At 48.8% G+C, this 19,571-nt stretch overlaps 1 protein-coding gene across 3 annotated transcripts in view; it reads right to left on the reverse strand.

Moving 5' to 3' along the window:
* MYO1D (myosin ID) overlaps positions 1–2,980 on the reverse strand; it is a 372,921-nt gene extending 369,941 nt beyond the window's left edge. The window contains exons 1-2 of one of the 3 annotated variants that reach the window (XM_066363819.1): positions 2,843–2,980; positions 1,106–1,227 (exon numbers count right to left, since the gene is read on the reverse strand). In XM_066363819.1, the coding sequence (XP_066219916.1) occupies positions 1,106–1,227; positions 2,843–2,845 (125 nt within the window). In that variant the 5' untranslated portion in view covers positions 2,846–2,980. Of the gene's footprint in view, positions 1–793; positions 811–1,105; positions 1,531–2,842 lie in introns of those variants that run through there. The other 2 variants (XM_066363820.1, XM_066363821.1) reach the window with 2 other exon arrangements.
* Between the last annotated feature and the right edge of the window lie 16,591 nt (positions 2,981–19,571).

Genomic DNA, 19,571 nt, shown 5'->3' on the forward strand with positions numbered 1-19,571 from the left:
GAGGCTAGCACGGGCAATTAATACTGAGAAGTGGGGTAGTTAAGCACCCAAAATTAGATTATGGTTTTCACTTTAGAAGCTTATAATGTGATATTTAGCTATAAACCTTACAGGAAAATGGGGCTAGAACTTCCAGGAAACACACACACACACACACACACACACACACACACACACACCAAAACTCAGTTATTCTGAAACTCTATTTACTGTAATTAGAAAAAAACCAAAAACCCCAAAACTATTTTATAGCTCTGCTTAAATTATTCTATGAAAAGAGAAATAATCACATGTAGAAGACTTTCTAAAAATAAATTCCTCTTTGGAAGCCCATTTGGGGGTGTTGAGTTGTGAGTGTGTTTTCAAAGATGTCAATAACACAAGGGCTCCATCCATAACTCCTTGAAAAAAACTGGAACTATGAATGCCTTGTCAAATTCAGACAGTTTATCTTGGCACTGGCAAGCCGAGCAGTCTCTTCGATGTCTGGAAACGTGTCTAATTACGTTTAGAGAGTAACTAAAAAATAGCTTGTGTCTTGGAACTGACAGCTCAGGGATCACTCCACAGCATCCTGAATGACGTGATGAAACCACGCCGGAGGCGGGGGGAGAAGGAAGAGAAAAGAAAAAGAAGGAAGCGTGAAACCGCTAGGATGAGACCCTAGGCTCACTCCTAAACAACCCTCTAGTCTTCCCAGGACTTCTGGGCCACTACGACTCTCCTCGAAGTTATAGTCCTTTACTTTTGTTTCCATGAGGTCACCCGGTCCCGGTCCGCCCACATCTCTTACCTGGGTTAGCGCACTAGCCTGCTCAGCCCCAAGCGCTGCCTCCATCTCCGCACACCTCTGACACCTCCCCTGCACCCACACCTGCGCCCGCACAGCACCCACGGATCCCCCCTCTCAGGAAAGCGCTCGGCACGCCCCTTACACGCCCCGGGGCGTCCTTTCTCGGAAGAGAGCCCGGGATACCCCATCCCGGTGGCACTCCATCCCCCGAGCTCGGCGCGCCCCGCACCCCCAAGCCCGCCGCACCGCAGGGGCGCCCCCTCCCGGGGAAGCGCAGGCTCGCGCCGCTGCGCTCCGCCGCTCCACCCTCACCTGAGTCGGAGGTTGGCCATGAACTCGGGCATGGAGACGGTGTCCATCAGCACGAAGTCCGCCTTGCCGTACTCCAGGCTCTCCTGCTCCGCCATGGCGCCGGATACGGGCTCAGGTGGGCGCTGACTGGCTCAGGTGGGCGCGCTGGGGCCGCGGGGGCCGGGCCGGGGGTGCACGGCGAGCTCGGGCGGGGCCGGGGCGGGGCCGCGGGCTGGGGGCGGCGGGGGAAAGGGCGCGGGAGTCCGCTCGGCGGGTCTGGGCCGGACAGAGGCCGCCCCGCTCTTCCTCGGCGCGCTCTGGCTCGGCGGGCGCACCCGGCAGTTTCCGCTTCTCCCGCGGCGGCAGCCTGGCGCTGTGGGGGACGGGACACCGAGACGGAGACGGCGGCGGCTGGTCCCGCCTCTGGCCTTGGTCTGGGCCGCCTGCCCCGCGCCCCGCCCCCTGGCCCGGCCCGGCCTCTCGGGCTCCGCCTGGCCCCGCCCCACTCGCTGAGGAGCCCGCCCCGCGGCGGCGCAGGCCCCCGCCTCCTCACCTGGGCGGCGCGCTCGCGCGGGGTGGGCGGCGGGGACGCGCGCCAGGCCGGGCTCGGCGGCGGGGCGGCAGCGCCCTCTGGGGACCGCTACTGGGATCTCGGGAGGGCGGTGCCGACCAGTGTAGACGTAGGAAGGTGGGTGGAATTCAGGTCTCCAGGGTGGCCGCCTCCCGCCCTACTTGGTAAATGCCAAAAAGGTTACAAAAGTCGTTTGCGGAGCTTTTCGTGAGGATAATTCATTGTGATTCTGTCACCCAGCCGCGAAGCCCACTCCTGCTCCTCTGCTCATATGCTCTCCATCCTTGAAATGATGTCTCACGATCAGGCTGAGAAAATAATAATAGCTAACATATTGGTGACAATCGAAATAACTAGAGCTTCTAAGCGCCTTAGAGAACATGGCTAAGAAGTGGGGAAGCTGCATTTTCACCCAGGTCATTTGACTTATGAACCCCAGCATTTGCTGCTTTCCTTTTCCAATGTTCCATAATCCATTTTTCTCTTCCACTCATCTGAGCATGTCATCAAACATCTCCTTATGTTGTTATTACGCGGGGTTTTTGTTGTTGTTTTGTTTTGTTTTTAGAGACAGCGAGAGTCAGAGAGAGGGATAGACAGGGACAGACAGACAGGAACAGAGAGATGAGAAGCATCAATCATTAGTTTTTCATTGCGCATTGTGACACCTTAGTTGTTCATTGATTGCTTTCTCATATGTGCCTTGACTGTGGGCCTTCAGCAGACCGAATAACCCCTTGCTTGAGCCAGCAACCTTGGGTCCAAGCTGGTGAGCTTTTGCTCAAACCAGATGAGCCCACGCTCAAGCTGGTGACCTCAGAGTCTTGAACCTGGGTCTTTGACATCCCAGTCCGATGCTCTATCCACTGTGCCACTGCCTGGTCAGGCTGTTATTATGTTTTTAATATATGTATGGATCTTCTCCCTGGGATTATTGCAGACTTCCTGAGCATGGGGCCATGCTGTAAACTTCCAATATTCCCCTTGGCACTTGCCAAGTAGCTAGTGTACTGACTTGCACATGTAGATATGAAGTCCACAATGGTTCAATGGATTGGAATATTTGTAGCTACATTGGTTGAACTTGAAAAATTCTTTTGGAATGTAGACTGCATTTTCCCAATGAAAATATATTATAAATGACTTTCTCAGGCAGCTCCTCTTCTGCCTTGTGTTTCCAGTAGGACCATCTTCTATTCCAAAATCTACTAGGAAATCTAGAAGCCCCCAAAGACTCTGATGGGCTCCAATTCTATAGTTGTATTTGAGATGAGTAAGCCAGCCTGAAGTACCCTGCTCAAGACCTGCTTCTGCTACCAACAGCCCACTCTACCAACAGCCCACTCTGGCCAAGACAGAGCGGGAGGCAGCTTGATTGCCTCTGGAGAGAGCGCCTCTGCCATCAACAAGCCGCCCCACCCCCTTGCACAAGCAGAGCAGCGGTCTGACTACCATCAGCAGCGCTCCTTCTTCAGAGGACACCTCTGTGGATCTCAGTGTCCTCATTTGTGGAATAAGACCTCTGGGTTATACACTGTCCAAGGTAGAACTGTCTTTTAAGTTGGGTCATTCATGTGGGTCAATCTGTGGCTAAACAGGTGATTGAGTAGAGTATGGTATACAGTATACATAAAATGTTTGTGTTAGTATGTTTTAACATAAATAGAACTGAACTTCAAAAAGAAAAGCAAGACTAATCTCTATTTTGGTACAATTTGGAGCAACCAGGAACCGCACTCAATGACCCATTAGTAAATGGATGTATGTGTATTTCTTGAACCCTAATACCAATTGTCAACAGGGTGACTAGAACAAAAGAGATTATACAGCAGGTATGATTTATAGTGCTATGCAGCTAGGTTTTCAAATGGCCAAAGCAAGGGAGCTATTGATTGAAATATGTTTCACTCAATAGTTCATACAGGAGCCCAACATCTGTAACATATACAGAACATATGCAAAGGGTATTTTATAAGCTGAAATTAATATAAAATAGGGCTTTTTTTTTTTTGTATTTTTCTGAAGCTGGAAACGGGGAGAGACAGTCAGACAGACTCCCGCATGCGCCCGACCGTGATCCACCCGGCACGCCCACCAGGGGCGAAGCTCTGCCCACCAGGGGGCGATGCTCTGCCCCTCCGGGGCGTCGCTCTGCCGCGACCAGAGCCACTCCAGCGCCTGAGGCAGAGGCCAAGGAGACATCCCCAGCGCCCGGGCCATCTTTGCTCCAATGGAGCCTTGGCCGCAGGAAGGGAAGAGAGAGACAGAGAGGAAGGAGGGGGGGGGTGGAGAAGCAAATGGGCGCTTCTCCTATGTGCCCTTGCCGGGAATGGGAGCTTCTCCTATGTGCCCTTGCCGGGAATCGAACCCGGGTCCCCCACATGCCAGGCCAACACTCTACCGCTGAGCCAACCGGCCAGGGCCTAAAATAGGGCTTTAAGATAAATGAGCCTCTTTTGATGAACCCAGATCATCAAAAGCCCCTGTCCAACAAGGCTCATTGTCACCTTACATCAATCAGCCTTAGGATTCCAATTTTCTTCTGTACGTTGTTTTAGTTGTACAGAATTAAGAAAATTCTTTTTCATGGGTAAGCAGTAATTTGTTCCTCAAACAATTTTACATTCAGCCTTTTTAAACGCCAAAATAGAGCTACAATCTTACTAATCAATATGACCCATTTACACAACACGTTTCGATATATGTAGAGATGGCAGGAGAACTAAACATTGAAGTCTAAATTCAAAGAAGGTAATGTAGAGCAGATTAGCCCATTAATCTCCTTTGTGATAAAATTTGAATCTCCATGCATTTGGATACGTACATTTGTGTTACAGTTTAAATATACCAAAAATAAAAATAAAAGTTAACATCAATAACGAGATATACTGATGTCTTGAGTTGATGTGATGAGTGATATGATCTCCTAAAGAAGACATAACATCACTCACCGGCTAAAAGTGTATCAGCTGAATCTAATCATGAAATAACATCAAATAAACCCACAGTAAGGGGCATTCTACAAAACAAGCAATCTGCAGCCTCCAAAAATACCAATGGCATGAAAGACAAAGAAAGGTCCAGGTTCAAGGACCCCAAAGAGACACCACCACTAAAAAGCAATGTGTGACCTAGACTGGATCTCAAACTAGAAAAATATGAAGGACATTATTGGGGCAATTGGTGAAATGTGAATACAGAGTGTGTATTAGGTAGTAGTTGAGTCAGTATTACTGTTAGTTTTCCTGAATTTGATCATCGTACTGTGGTCCCGTAAGAGAATGTCTTTGTTCTTAGGAGTTACTCGAAAGTATTTAGCTGTGAAGGGATGATGTCTCAAATTATTTGGCAAAGATAATAATAATAATGTGCTAGATATATATAGGTAGATAGATCTAAGTGGATAAAGCAAATGTAGCAAAATGTAAACAATTGATAAATAGAGTTAAAGAATGTATGGGAACTTTTACTACACTATTTTTGAAACTTTTTTGTAAGTTTGAAATTATTTCAAAATATCAAGTTGAAAATCAAATAATTATCTAAAACTATTCAAAACCAAAAAAAGTTTAAAGAAATCAGTACTTAAAAATGAAAGTCACATCGGAGGTTTACAGACCTAAACTAAAAAACCAAGACACACTTTGAGAACTTTGATACAGAATATCTGTTAGCTCTGGCTGCCATTTCTGTGCTGGGAGATGATAACACTGACCAGATAACCATAAAAACAAAAATGATGTCATGTTTGCCATAGTTGTCAAATGTGGCCATATGTCCCAGAGAGGATACATCCTCTTCTGTGCCTGAAATTCTTTCCTGTTGTCACCTTTCACCCCTGTGGCCTAGCTGACTTCTGCTCATCCCTTAGCTCTCAGCCTCAACATCACTTCCTCCAAGAAGGCTTCCGTGATCTCTTAAGTCAGGGTTAGCTGTCCTTCCTCTGTGCCCCCACAGCACCCTGGAAGTGTCATTCCTGTTATGACACTGCACACACCCAAGCCTACTGTCCATCTTTCATTAGGCTGTGAGGGCTCTGAGCACTGGAAGCTGTGTCTGTTTTGTTCCTGGATGTAACTCTGGCACCTAGGAGCTCAGAGCCTAGGCTGTGCAGCTTTCAGTAAATGCTAGCTTGGGAAATGACTATGGAATGGTCTCGGAATCTAGAGCTTATGTAATGTGAGGTTGTAAGTCCACCCCCTAGGTTGATTTTCTGCACTCAAATCAGTCTTTGCGCAGCGTTTATCTCATTCTCATCTCCTGCCCCTGGAATCAGGTCTCAGGACTGTGGTTACTTCTCTTCTGGGCCCAAGCCTGCACACTCGATGGTTACACTGAACAGAAGCTATGGTTCAGAAACCCCTTCCACAGTGAACAGCATGCGGAGGAGAATCTGCTCTGGTTTATCCATAAAAAGCAATTCTGGCCTGACCAAGTGGTGGCGCAGTGGATAGAGCATCAGACTGGGATGCAGAAGACCCAGGTTCGAGACCCCGAGATTGCCAGCTTGAGCGCGGGCTCATTTGGTTTGAACAAAGCTCACCAGCTTGGACCCAAGGTCACTGGCTCGAGCAAGGGGTTACTCGGTCTGCTGAAGGCCCATGGTCAAGGCACATATGAGAAAGCAATCAGTGAACAACTAGGGTGTCGCAATGCGCAACGAAAAATGAATGATTGATGCTTCTCATCTCTCTGTTCCTGTCTGTCTGTCCCTGTCTATCCCTCACTCTGACTCTCTCTCTGTCTCTGTAAAAAAATAAAATTTAAAAAAAAAGCAATTCTGAATTTTACACTGAAAATATTTGCTCTCATTTTTCTTTCCCAGCATGCTTCACACCATAGGTCCTCATCATTGAGTGAAGAAGAATTTAAGCAAGTCATCATGGTCAGTATCCTGTGAGACACCAGATAGGGACTGTCCCAGGATCACACCCTCTGTGGTCAGAGGAGCCACAGATTTAAGTCCACAGGGAAGAGAATCAGATGGTGGAGGCGGACACAGCCTGGGACTGCCTCCGGAATTTTTCCTGCCTGTGACAACATAGCTTCTGACTGTAAACAAGTCTCTGGAATGTATCCTCTTTGCTAATTACATAAGTACTTATCACAGAATTGGAGTTGGCTGTCTAGGCGTGTCCCTAAATTCTCTAGGACAGGGCCATGCCCTACTCATATATATATATATATATATATATATATATATATATATATATATATATTTTTTTTTTTTTTTTTTTTTTTTTTTTTTTTACAGAGACAGAGAGAGAGTCAGAGTGAGGGATAGACAGGGACAGACAGACAGGAATGGAGACAGATGAGAAGCATCAATCATTAGTTTTTCGTTGCGCGTTGCGACTTCTTAGTTGTTCATTGATTGCTTTCTCATATGTGCCTTGACCACGAGCCTTCAGCAGACCAAGTAACCCCTTGCTCGAGCCAGCGACCTTGGGTCCAAGCTGGTTAGCTTTTGCTCAAACCAGATGAGCCCGCGCTCAAGCTGAGCGACCTCAGGGTCTCGAACCTGGGTCCTTCCACATCCCAGTCCAATGCTCTATCCACTGCGCCACTGCCTGGTCAGGCCCTACTCATATTTTTATTTCAAATCCTCAAGCTGTCCCTCCTGCCCCTTCAGTATCTCTTGAATATAATAGGTGAATTAATCAGTGGGTTAATTTATTACTCAATGGGTATGCAGAGATGTAATATTATATTTCAAGGAGCATGGTGCATTTCTCCAAGGCCCAAGCCAGAAAGCCACTAAACCTCAAACTATTCTAGCCATTGGAAATAGTCCTAGAGCTAGAAAATTTGGAAGGGTGATAGGAACTCATGAAAGAGAAAACAGAAAGACACATAAATCATGGATTGGTGGTGTCTTAAGGCAGAACATAGTGTTGACCTGGAACTCTGAGGTCGCCAGTTCGAAACCCCAGGCTTGCCTGGTCAAGGCACATATGGGAGTTGATGCTTCTTGCTCCTCCCCCCACTTCTCTCTTCTCTCTAAAATGAATAAAGTCTTTTTAAAAATGTTAAAAAAAAAAAGGCAGAACATCTTTTTTTTTTTCTTAATTGATTTCAGCGAGAGAAGAAGGGAGAGAGCGACAGGATCTTCGAGCTGTTCCTGTATGTGATTCAACCTGGGATCAAACCAGCAACCTCTGCACTTTGGGACAATGCTAAACCACCAAGCTATCAGGACAGGGCAGGGCGTCTCTAAAGTATATAAGAATCACTCAGAAATGTGTTAGAAATACAGAGTCTCAGGCCCCGCCCCAGACCTAGTGACTCAAAATCTGCATTTTGACCAGATCCCTAAGTGAGGCTGCTGCTGGTGGTTTGCAGAACACACTTTGAGTAGCAAGATTCTAAGGAACCTTACAATACGTTACTGTCCACCTGCTGCCCCAAGACCCTGGAGATGGCAGCCCCTTCTCTCCCTTTTCTCCCAGCTCCTCCCGTTCTTCAGGAGGCGTCACTCAACTTCCTCTGTACTCAGCCTGATTGTGTTGGAAGGAGTTCTGTGTCCTTGGTTTGCAGACGGGGAAACTGAGTCTCAGGAAGAGCAGCTGACTTTGACCAGGTCAGAGCGAGGCGCTGGTAGAGCTAAGACCAGAACCGAAGACTTCTGATTTGGGTAGTGGGTAGTCTCCACTAACCGATGTGGACCTCTGTTTGTGAGACAGTGTGCGGGGGTGGGGGTGGGGGGAAAGAGAAGTAGGGAGGACAGCACCCGAGATCTTCTCTGGGTAACCCCAGGACTTCTCCATCCCGATCCTTGTGTGTGTGTGTGTGTGTGTGTGTGTGTGTGTGTGTGTGTGTGTGTGTATTTTTCTGAAGCTAGAAACGGGGAGAGACAGTCAGACAGACTCCCGCATGCGCCCCACCGGGATCCACCCGGCACGCCCACCAGGGGGCGACGCTCTGCCCACCAGGGGACAATGTTCTGCCCCTCCAGGGCGTCACTCTGCGGGGACCAGAGCCACTCTAGTGCCTGGGGCAGAGGCCAAGGAGCCATCTCCAGCGCCCGGGCCATCTTTGCTCCAATGGAGCCTTGGCTGCAGGAGGGGAAGAGACAGAGAGGAAGGAGAGGGGGAGGGGTGGAGAAGCAGATGGGCGCCTCTCCTGTGTGCCCTGGCCGGGAATCGAACCCGGGACCCCTGCATGCCAGGCCGATGCTCCACCACTGAGCCAACCGGCCAGGGCTCCATCCCAATCCTAAGTAGGAGGCTGATAGCCTTCTCCCCATTTCTCTTCTAAAAGCTTGGAGTAAATGTTAAAGAAGATGTTGCTGGGACTGAGAAAAATTTTAATTCCTTCCTTTCTCTCACCTGACAAAGCAGCAAGTAGTTAGTGTAGTATCATCCACCATTAATCTTGGGTTAGTAGCCACAGGACTGACATTCCAGGAAGGATGGGACATCCTACTCAAGGTGACATTGTCTAATCTGCCTCCCAAATCCCCTCTAATCCTGACGCTCTCCCAGAGTTTCTCAACTGGTGAGCAGCAACCATCTTTCAGAGTTAAGATCATGAAATAAGGCAACATTAAAATGCACAGTGTGCCTGACCGGGCGGTGGCGCAGTGGATAGAGCGTCAGACTGGGATACAGAGGACCCAGGTTCGAGACCCTGAGGTCGCCATCTTGAGTGCGGGATCATCTGGTTTGAGCAAAGCTCACCAGCTTGGATCCAAGGGCGCTGGCTTGAGCAAAGGATTACTCAGTCTGCTGAAGGCCTGCAGTCAAGGCACATATAAGAAAGCAATCAATGAACAACTAAGGTGTCGCAACAAAAAACTAATGATTGATGCTTCTCATCTCTCTCCATTCCTGTCTGTCCCTATCTATCCCTCTCTCTGACTCTCTGTCTCTGTAAAAAAATAAAATAAAATAAATAAATAAATAAATAAATAAATAAATAAATAAAATAAAATGCACAGTGTGACCATCTGACTTTTTCCAGTTGACTGGATTAATTCTTCAGACTATCTAGAGGTAGAAATAATATGAGCTGTATGTCTATCCAAATTCTCACAACCCAACCCTAAAGAGATGACAGAGGGGGAAAGTTTTGATGATTTAAAAGTAGAATCCAGAGACTCTAGACCTCAGAGGCCATGTAATCCAATCTCCCACCTGAGGCCTAATCCTGTCTACAATGGGCTATGATGCCTGAACTGGCCCCAGGCCATTTGATTTGTTAGGCCACCCCTGCAGATGTCTCTACATAAAAGCAGATTCCAACTCCCTTTCACTCAGCTGTACTCCTGAACCACTGCCCAGATGCACTCCATGCCCTGTATGCCAACCAGCTCCCAACTGCCCCATCTTCTGCTCTTGTTACTCATTATCCCTATTTGTGAGCTTGGTGTGGCCTCTGGGTCTGATGTTCCACCGAGATAGGACCAGGTTCAAGTGAATTGTAATCCAGGAGGGGAGCCAAGGTCATAGCCAGTTAAGGAAGAGCCTCCTGTTGTTCTTGACTTGGCCTGCCTTCTAGAGTTGCTCTCCACAGAAGGCTGTGTTTTCTCTGATCCCTTTGAAGTCTGCCTTCTCCATTTCTAAGGTCTGTGTCTGACTCTGCTTATCTCTTCGCCACGTCACACCGTCACTTTCTCCTAGTGTTCCCATCCTTTCCAAGTCTCTAGTTAGCTCTTCTGAAGAGGATTCAGTTCAGAGTCACATTTTTCAATACTTGGGAGGCAGTGGTGGTACAGTGGCACCCAAATTTTAGGGGCCTGGACCAGGGGCTTGGGGATCTTTATTTTAATAATAAGTAGCCCAGGAGATGGCGCTGCAGGTGGGAAGGGGGCCTAACTTGGAGATCCATCGATGGGAATTATGGTGTCAGGCACACCAGAGTTTAATTCCTAGCTCTGCAACTTACTCCCTGTGTGAGCTTGAACAAATTTGTCCTTCTGTATAATAAGCCTCAGTTTCCTTATCTTTATGCAAGAGAAGATAAAATCCATCTCCAAGTATTAAAACCATGAAATGATGACTATAAAATGCTTCATATAATTCAAGACAGGTAGTAAGCACTCAATAAGTGCATGCCAGAATTGCGATTAGTGAAATTTCTTCCTGTGTTTCTAGGATAGAGAAATTATTATCAGGTAATAATTTACTGCATGTTCTTTGGAGCAGACTAAGATTTCTAATATCTGCCTATGGGTCTTCTGATCACCCTATGATTTCCCTCTGTGTGACTGGTAATTCCTATGGGGAATTTATCACTGTTTCTGTGCATAGCCGTGGGCTCTGTACTTAGCAAGGGATCAAAATTTACTGAATATTTTTGAATCCGTGAATGCCATCTGGCCAGGCCACTCCCACCGCTGTACTGTATCTGTTCTTCTGCCGCTGCCCCAAATGCTCTCTCTCCAGCATCCTCTTGACATCAGTTCCCTCCTGGCCTGACCCTTCCCGTTGCCCCAGTCCAGTGAAGTGTGCCATCCCAAGGAACCTTGAAGATACCTGCCAGTTTGTATGTATTTTTTTTTTTTTTGTATTTTTCTGAAGTTGGAAACGGGGAGGCAGTCAGACAGACTCCCGCATGCGCCCAACTGGGATCCACCCGGCATGCCCACCAGGGGGCGATGCTCTGCCCATCCGGGGCATTGCTCTGTTGCAACCAGAGCCACTCTAGCGCCTGAGGCAGAGGCCACAGAGCCATCCTCAGTGCCCGGGCCAACTTTGCTCCAATGGAGCCTTGGCTGTGGGAGGGGAAGAGAGAGACAGAGAGGAAGGAGAGGGGGGAGGGGTGGAGAAGCAGATTGGCGCTTCTCCTGTGTGCCCTGGCCGGGAATCGAACCCAGGACTCCTGCACGCCAGGCCGACGCTCTACCACTGAGCCAACCGGCCAGGGCTGTATGTATTTCTTTGCATTAAAATTTCCAGTTCACTTCATCATAGAAATATATGCTCTGTGCATATATGCCATTTTTCAATAGCGAAATGATGAGCATTGGAGCTAATGAGATGAGAGTAGGAGTGGGCTGGTGGATGGGACCTGGCTTTGACTACCAGGCAACAGGGAACCACATTTTCTTTCATAGAAGCGTTCAGTTTAGCTTCTGCTAAAGCTGCAGTGTAGCTTCTGCTGTTGTTATCAAATGTGTAGAGCATGTGTGTGTAACTGCAGGGATAGCTAGGCTCTGGTGTTCAGGTTTGCAAGGTGGTAGAGTGTGGGGTTGGAAGCAAAGGTTCAGGGGCTGGTTCTGACCTGTATGCATGGTGTGTGGTCGGGGCAAGTCACTGAAGACGCAGTTTTCTCTTCTGTAAAGTGAGAGTAATACTAACATCCTCCCTTATAATGTTGCTATGATAATTAAATGAGGTCAAGTATGTCTAGCACTTAGGATGGGGTCTGGAACATAGGGCTCAATCAGTGTAAGGTGACAATACTACTATGATTCACCTGTCCCCCAGCCTGGGCTTTGATAGGCTCATAATTAGATGGGGGGAGGAAAGGGTGTCAGTTCCAGTCTGGTTCTTCTCTTCTTTTGACACCCTGGTTCTCTAGTGTCTTCTTATCTGTTGTTCATGCCAGACTGGTCAGTCACTTCCATGAGGCTGAGCTGATAGACTCATTACAGGGAGTTCATGGCCTCTCTATCTACAATTTCGCAGCATTCATTCTAGAAGGTATGGTGACTTCCTGGCTTTCCTATTCGTGTTTTGTTACCTGAGTTCCTCATTGCAATTGCACAACCAGGTATATTCTTGCCTTTCAGGAGATACATTTCTTTCCCAATGCAAATACAAGCATGCGGGGCATAAGTGCAATGTCACGAAGAGCTGTTCCTGCCACCCCCAACCCCAATTCTTGCATAGTTGCTTTGGGAAGGGTTTACGGACCAATGAAATCCCAAATCTGGCTGGTCGTTGGATTCACCCGGGGCTGCTTTAGAAAAGTACAGCTTCCAGGATTCTGCTCCCAGTCCTTCGGAATTCCTTGCTGCTAAGAACCAGTGTGATAAAAACTTGTGGAGTTAGACACAGGAGAAGAATCACTTCCCAGGTGAGTGTCGCCTGGGAAACTGACGGCCATGACATCAAAGTGGATGCTCTCTCTTTCCCAGGAGAAAGCTTTGGCTTTCAAGTTTCCCACCTCACACCCCCCCTTTCAGGAGTGTAGCTGAAGCCTGCTTTCCCCTCCGCACTGACTCCGCCTCTGGGATTCTGAAAGCGTGCCTTTCTTGCAGGTGCCACCGCTAATCGCTCATTTTATTTAGAAAGAGTGCATTCCAGCTCTCCCTCTAAACCTCTTCAGGGCACACACTTGCCTGCAGCCAGGGCTGTGAGCTAGAAGCGTAAGGATTACACCTCCCACATGTCCTTCATTTGTTTATGTGGCCAAAGATCCACTGGGAAGATTAAAACAGATTCTAGCCAAAAGGAAGTATGAGTGGGCCAGCTCAGCCTTTGGGAAGAAGAGGAGAAAGTTAAGGAGGTCTATTTTGGTTACGGGGCGGAAATCCTAAAGCAAATGAGTTGGGGCTCTCTTTGTGGAACTTTAGAATGGCCAAGACAGGTATCAAGTTCCTGGCCCTGGGTGTGTTCTCGACTTCAACTTGCTCTGACCCAGGAGTCCTTCTTCGCACATTGAGTTCCTGAAGAGCAGTGTGCAAACAGCTTCCGTTAACTGGATCTGCAGACGGCTGCTGTCTTCTCCCCTTGGCTTGCATTCTGTTGGCAGCAACCCTGAACACCTGAGCTCTTGGTGTCTCTCTTTCTTGTATCTGTTGACTGGCAATCTGTAAATTGATTCTTAAATGCCCTCCTCTTTTCTTGTGGGGGAGGGAGGATTCACCACTTAGTTTGTTCTACACTTTGAAGAGTTGCCTAGATCAGGTTTTCATGAAACGGTGCTGTGCACTTAGAACTTACCTAAAGGAGGAAGAAACTTACCTAAAGGAGGAAGATACCCCTATTCCTTCTTCCTGCCCACCAGCCTCACCCTGTAGCATACAAATTGTAGAATACAAAATTGGGAACATCTTCCCCTTCACAAAGAAGCTATGGGGAAGAGAGTAAGGGGATTCTGTGGAAGATATGCTAAGGCTTGATTTTACATTTTACTTCTTTGCGATGAGGAAGTGTTGGGAAAACAGCTGTGTTAGGTTTGCTTGCTTGTCAGAGGAGGATTAAGGTCGGTTGAGGCCCCAGGCGCAGAAGAAAATATTGGGCCCCTTAAACTTGGTGTCATTAGAAAAAAAGTGTAAAGGTAGGGTTTTGCGGGGCCCTTCAGAAGTCAGGACCCAGGGCGCATGCCCAGTGCACCCGCCGTTAAATATGCTTCTGTCGCTTGTACTTTGTTGGATGCAGGCGTCCCCAAACTATGGCCTGCAGGCCGCATATGGCCCCCTGAGGCCATTTATCCGGCCCCCACCGCACTTCTGGAAGGGGCACCTCTTTCATTGGTGGTCAGTGAGAGGAGCATTGTATGTGGCGGCCCTCCAACAGTCTGAGGGACAGTGAACTGGCTCCCTGTGTAAAAAGTTTGGGGACCCCTGGTTAGTGCATGAGCACATGGCAGTTCCACATGTGTATAGTCTATATAAGGCTACGGGTGCTTGCCCTCAGGGTGGCGGATTGCGGCTTGCCTGCCCACCACTATGAGGTGCCGTATTTGCTCTTCATTTGCCTGAGAAGCGGTGTTCTCCTGAGTGTTTGCTCGTCCACCTGTTGCAAGACTCTATTAAACAGGAATGGCCCAACACTCTCTGGCTCCTCAGTTACTCTACCGTCTGCCCGAATCCAGTTTGGACCTGCCTGGCCTTGGCCACCGGCATTGCCTCTGGCGTAGTGGGCGGGATTCAGATCAGATCAGCATGAAGCTGCCAACACCCTTGAAGGTTGGGATAGAGGAGTGGTCATTGTTCTCCAGCATATGGTTCCTTGTGGCTGTTCTTTTGGGGGCCATGGGCTGGATGTTTCTCATAGCCCTGCGAGAAGAAATTGAGAGCTCTGTGCTGTGCAAGAGACTGCCGAGTTTGAGACCTCCGGGATGAGCCGTAGACCGAGTGCCGACGAAGGCAGGAACTGCAACAGCTGTTGGAGGAGGAGGCTGACTGCTTTCATGCGCTGCAGTTTGCCCTGGAAGCTGAACGTTGGCAGTGACAGTTGTTGGAGAAACAACTGCGGGTTCGAGAGCTTGAGCTTAAGCTTCAAGCTGAGAACTGGCAGCCACAGGAGCCAGAGCGGTTGCTGAAGAAGGAGCTGCATCCGTGCCGGTGGAGAGGCTCTGAGTCAGTGGTTGTGGTCATTTCCAACTCTTCTAAGGAGGAAACGGGATGAAACTGCCGTCCACAGACTCAGAACCTGGCTGGTGGTCACCCAGAAGGTAAAAACTGAACAGCCGAGAGTGCCTCAGGGGCAGCACAGCCCCCTCCACAGGTGGTGGAGCACTCTGTGGTCTGGTCCTTCACCCAGCAGAGCTGATGGAGTTGGGGGTGCAGTTCAGGCAGAAACCCACCAAGCCCCTAGCAGCCTGGTTGCTGTGCTGTAGGACATAGGGGTGGATGGCATCATGCTCTCCAGAACAGAGATGGAGAAATTGGCTGCCATTACCACACACTCCTCCTTGAGGAAGCATCTTCAGGACTGCCCTGACAACCCAGGAAACCACACCCTATTAGACCTATTAGAATGGGTGATGGCTGCCATTCGTACAGTCTGGCAGAATGCTGGAGTCTTGCAGGGGGCAGTGAGGTGATGGCAGACATATACAGAACTATAGCAAGTCCACCAGGAACAGGGTATGAGGAATGCTGCTTTCAACCCGAGGTCCCATGGGCGAGATGAGGAAGTGTTTACAGTACGGATGAGGGACCTTATTCCCTGTAGCGCCCCGTCAGCCCTTTTTGGGTCACTAGTGGCTATCTTGAGACCCTATGTGGGGTAGCCCATCAACATGGTTACACAGATGGTAGCAGATTTGGGGGAGCTGGAGACATCACGGAATCATAAGGCTGTATGGGCCCTGGCTGGTTGGCTCAGTGGTAGAGTGTCAGCCCTGCGTGTGGATGTCCCAGGTTCGATTCCTGGTCAGGGCACACAGGAGATGTGCCCATTTGCTTCTCTTGCCCCCCTCACTTCTCTCTCTCTCTCTTTCTCTCTCTCTCTCTCTTTTTCTCTCTCTCTCTCTCTCTCTCTCTTCCCCTCCTGCAGCCATGGCTCAATTGGAGTGAGTTGGCTCCAGGCACTAAGGATGGCTCCATGGCCTCCACCTCAGGCCATGTAAGAAGAGCTTGGTTGCTGAGCAACAGAGCAACACTCCAGATGGTCAGAGCATCACCCCCTAGTGGGCTTACCAGGTGGATCCTGGTTGGCACACACGCAGGAATCTGTCTCCGCCTCCCCTCCTCTCACTGAATAAAAATAAATAAATAAGGCTGTGCGGGCTGCTGCCTGTGCTACACTCCCCGCCCCCCCACTGACTAACAAGAGAAATGGGCCTGTAAAGTTTACCCAAACACAGATGTAGGCAGATTTGATTGCGACTGGGGCAGATAGGGAGAAATTAGATGGCAGGTCTAATAAAATCCTGTTAGTGCTTTGGCAGCAGCTTAAGCCAGAGGAGAGGTTCTAGCTGCTGAAAAACTGAGGGAGGCAGGTGGCCCCAGCAGCTGCCAAGAAAATGGCTGGCGTTCGGGTTGCACGATTGCAAGATTATTATGATGGAAATAGCTGTGGGAGAGAAGGGTCTCCCCAAGACCTGCTTTCCCAGTTTGAATAGGAGGAAGCCCGAGAGACCGCTTAACAGGAGCGCCGGAGGCCCCATGTGGAATTGGTTTAATATACAGCAGGTGTTGGCCTTAGAAGATAATAGATGCTTTTCTTTCTTTCTTTCTTTCTTTCTTTCTTCTTTCTTTCTTTCTTTCTTTCTTTCTTTCTTTCTTTCTTTCTTCTTTCTTTCTTTCTTTCTTCTTTCTTTCTTTCTTTCTTTCTTTCTTTCTTTCTTTCTTTCTTTCTTTTCTTTATTTCTTTCTTTCTTTCTTTCTTTCTTTCTTTCTTTCTTTCTTTCTTTCTTTCTTTCTTTCTTTCTTTCTTTCTTTTTTTCCAGCAGCAGCTAAGAAAACTGTCAAGGCAGCACAGGCCTTGACTATGTTTGACTCCGCCAAGCCCTGTGAGCTTGCTGAGGGGTTTGGATGGGGCCGTGGCAATGCACAGAGCGCTTATGAAAAGGTGCTGAGGTCCGTCAATAAAGAGCTGTATGCCCAGTTGCCTGTAATGGACCTTTACCTTGGTGATTTGCACAGACAGCTGGGCTGTCTATCATGGACTGATCGTTGAGCAGTGTAATGGACTCTTGGGCTGCGACCAGAGGGGTCACTGCTCCCTTGCTGGATGGACACGCTGCTTGTGGACAGTACTACAACAGGCCTTGATGGGGGCTGCGGCACCTGTGGAGGCCCTCCTGCACTGGAAGCTGCTCTCATCCAGTTGCAGAGACGCACCAAGGACACTTTGCAGTTTCAGTGAACACAGCCCTGGACTATACATCCCCTCCCACTTACTGTTGGGTAGGGGGCTAGAGGTGGGCCCCCTAACTCCCTGGGCAGAGTGCTCAGGAAGACATTGTGAAGGGCACCTTGGCAATTATTGTATAACTTGTCCTGTTGCTGTAGTCTGTACGTTTCTGTTTATGTGATGTAGCTCATTCTTCACACAGGGACCCTAATGGGAGATACCTGTCACGCAGATTGTGAGGCAAGCAACCCTAAAGGGGTGGAATGTTGGGGAGACAGCTATTAGGCTTGCTTGCTTGTACTTTGTCTGACTGGTGCATGAGCACATGGCAGCCCCACATGTGCACAGTCTATGTGAGGCCACGGGTGCTCGTCCTCAGGGCGGCAGATTGTGGATGGCCTGCCCGCCACTGTGAGGGGCCATTTTTGCTGTTCATTTGCCTGAGAAGCAGTTTCCCCTGCCTGTTAGCTCATCCACCATTGCAAGACTCTATTAAACAGGAATGGCCCAACGCTCTCTGGCTCCTCAGTTTCTCTACCATCTGCCCGAATTCAATGTGGACCTGCCTGGCCTCGGCCGGCCACTGGCATTAAGGAAGCAAGGCTGAGTGTGTGTGTTATTATACCACAAGCCCCCTAGATCCCAGTAGTATCATTTGGAATCTGTTGCTTATCCTAAGAGAAGGGGGAGATGGGATTAAAGAAAGATAGGAGGACAGAAGGTGCCTGATATAGAGCAGAGTTTCTCAACCACAGCATCAGTGACATTTGGGGACTGGATAATTCTTTGTCGGGGTCAGAGGGCTGTCCTGTGCATGGTAAGATTTTGCTCAGTATCCCAGGCCTCTACCCATTAAATGCCAGTAGCACCATCTCTCCTGGTTGTGACTGCCATCAGTGTCCACAGACCTTGCCCAATATCCTCTGGACGGCAAAATTGCCCCCATTTAAGAACCGCTACTGGAGATCCTGCATTTGGCTTGGAAGGGCCCTCTGGAGGAGGGCTTGGACTAAGCAGTCTTCTAATATTTAGTCCTTCTTTGGCCTGTCCTTAACTGTGTGGGTCTGCTTCTTCAAGCCTCCAAAGGGTCAGGTCTATGCCTTGGGTCAGCCTTTCAGATGTTGGTTGGTTAGACGTATAGAGTGTCTATGTGTAAGCCAGGCCCGCTGTGGGAACTCAGATGCAGTTGATGAGCTCTCTGTTGTAAAGAGACTGACAAGCCTGCATTGGAAAGGGGAGGGCACTGAGGAAATACCTGTACATTGTTAGAACCAGGAGAAAGTTTCTAAATCCCACTGCAAGCCTTCCTTTCACATACACACAAAAGGAAATGAGGGCCAGTGTGAGAAGACTTGCTTATGTGATGTGACATCTCCTGTTGAGACAGAGTTAGAATGAGAGGGGAGGGGGTCATTCTCGGAGGCCTTCTGTAACTGCTCCCGCAGCCTCTCTCAGGGTAGACAAGAACACTAATGACAGAGCAGCAGGTGATAACGGCTCTGAGACCACAGAGTGCTCTGATCTTTGGTGGAAGGAAGGACTCAATGATGTTGTGCAGAATGTGGATAAGTAGGAGATAGCAGTTGGGGAGGAGCCTTAAAGCAAAGATAGGTTGGAAGTTGGAGCTGGGTACAGGCATGGTAGGTGAGGGTGACTGATAAACGGTGGCACAGAAACCGGAAAACACAAGGACACATCCATCCGAGGGAGAGCAAGTCTTCCCCACCTGGCTGGAGGTCATATCGGCACAGGGAAGTAAGGCTGGAAACTGAGAAGTGTCCAAGTAAAATGCTCACTAATGTGAGACAAAGAGCGTGAAAGTACACTCTTAACTAAAATTACATTTTTCATCCTCAGAAGGTGCTGGATGTTAACTCTGATTCTAATAGGAACAACTGAGGCACAAAAGTTGAAGTGACCAGAGCCAGTCTGTATTATCCATACAAGGGTTCACTGTCTCACAAGCTACAGATTCCTCCCCGCTCCCTTCCTCAGAGACAGTTGGAGGGTATAACAGCCTGATTTCTTTCACCACATTCCTACCATTGTCCCTTCGGGTCATTCATGTGGTTCCACATGTGCATGAATCCACGGAAGCCACGGGTGCTGGGTTAGATGAGAACTGGCTCACTGTGGGAAGTCTTCACTCCTCTGTCTCACCCTTGTGCCGTTTCTACCCCAGGCCCACCCTGACCTCGTCGGGGCTCCTGGGTCTTAGATGCGCTGGGCTCTCTGGAGGATTGACAACTGAATGGGTTAGCCAGGAGGTGGTTAACCTGTTCTTCTACAAGAGATCCTTGAAGCAGGCAAACAGAGATCCTCTCGGAAGAGCTTTTGAATAAGTGAAGTGGTTCTGAATGGCCCTGTTGTCGAAATGATTGCCCTTATCAAAACAAATCGGTTATGTCAGTGTGCTGTGTTGGAAGAAAAACTGTCTGCA

Source organism: Saccopteryx leptura, chromosome 2, assembly GCF_036850995.1.
Source record: "Saccopteryx leptura isolate mSacLep1 chromosome 2, mSacLep1_pri_phased_curated, whole genome shotgun sequence".
In the NCBI taxonomy this organism is placed as follows: domain Eukaryota; kingdom Metazoa; phylum Chordata; class Mammalia; order Chiroptera; family Emballonuridae; genus Saccopteryx; species Saccopteryx leptura.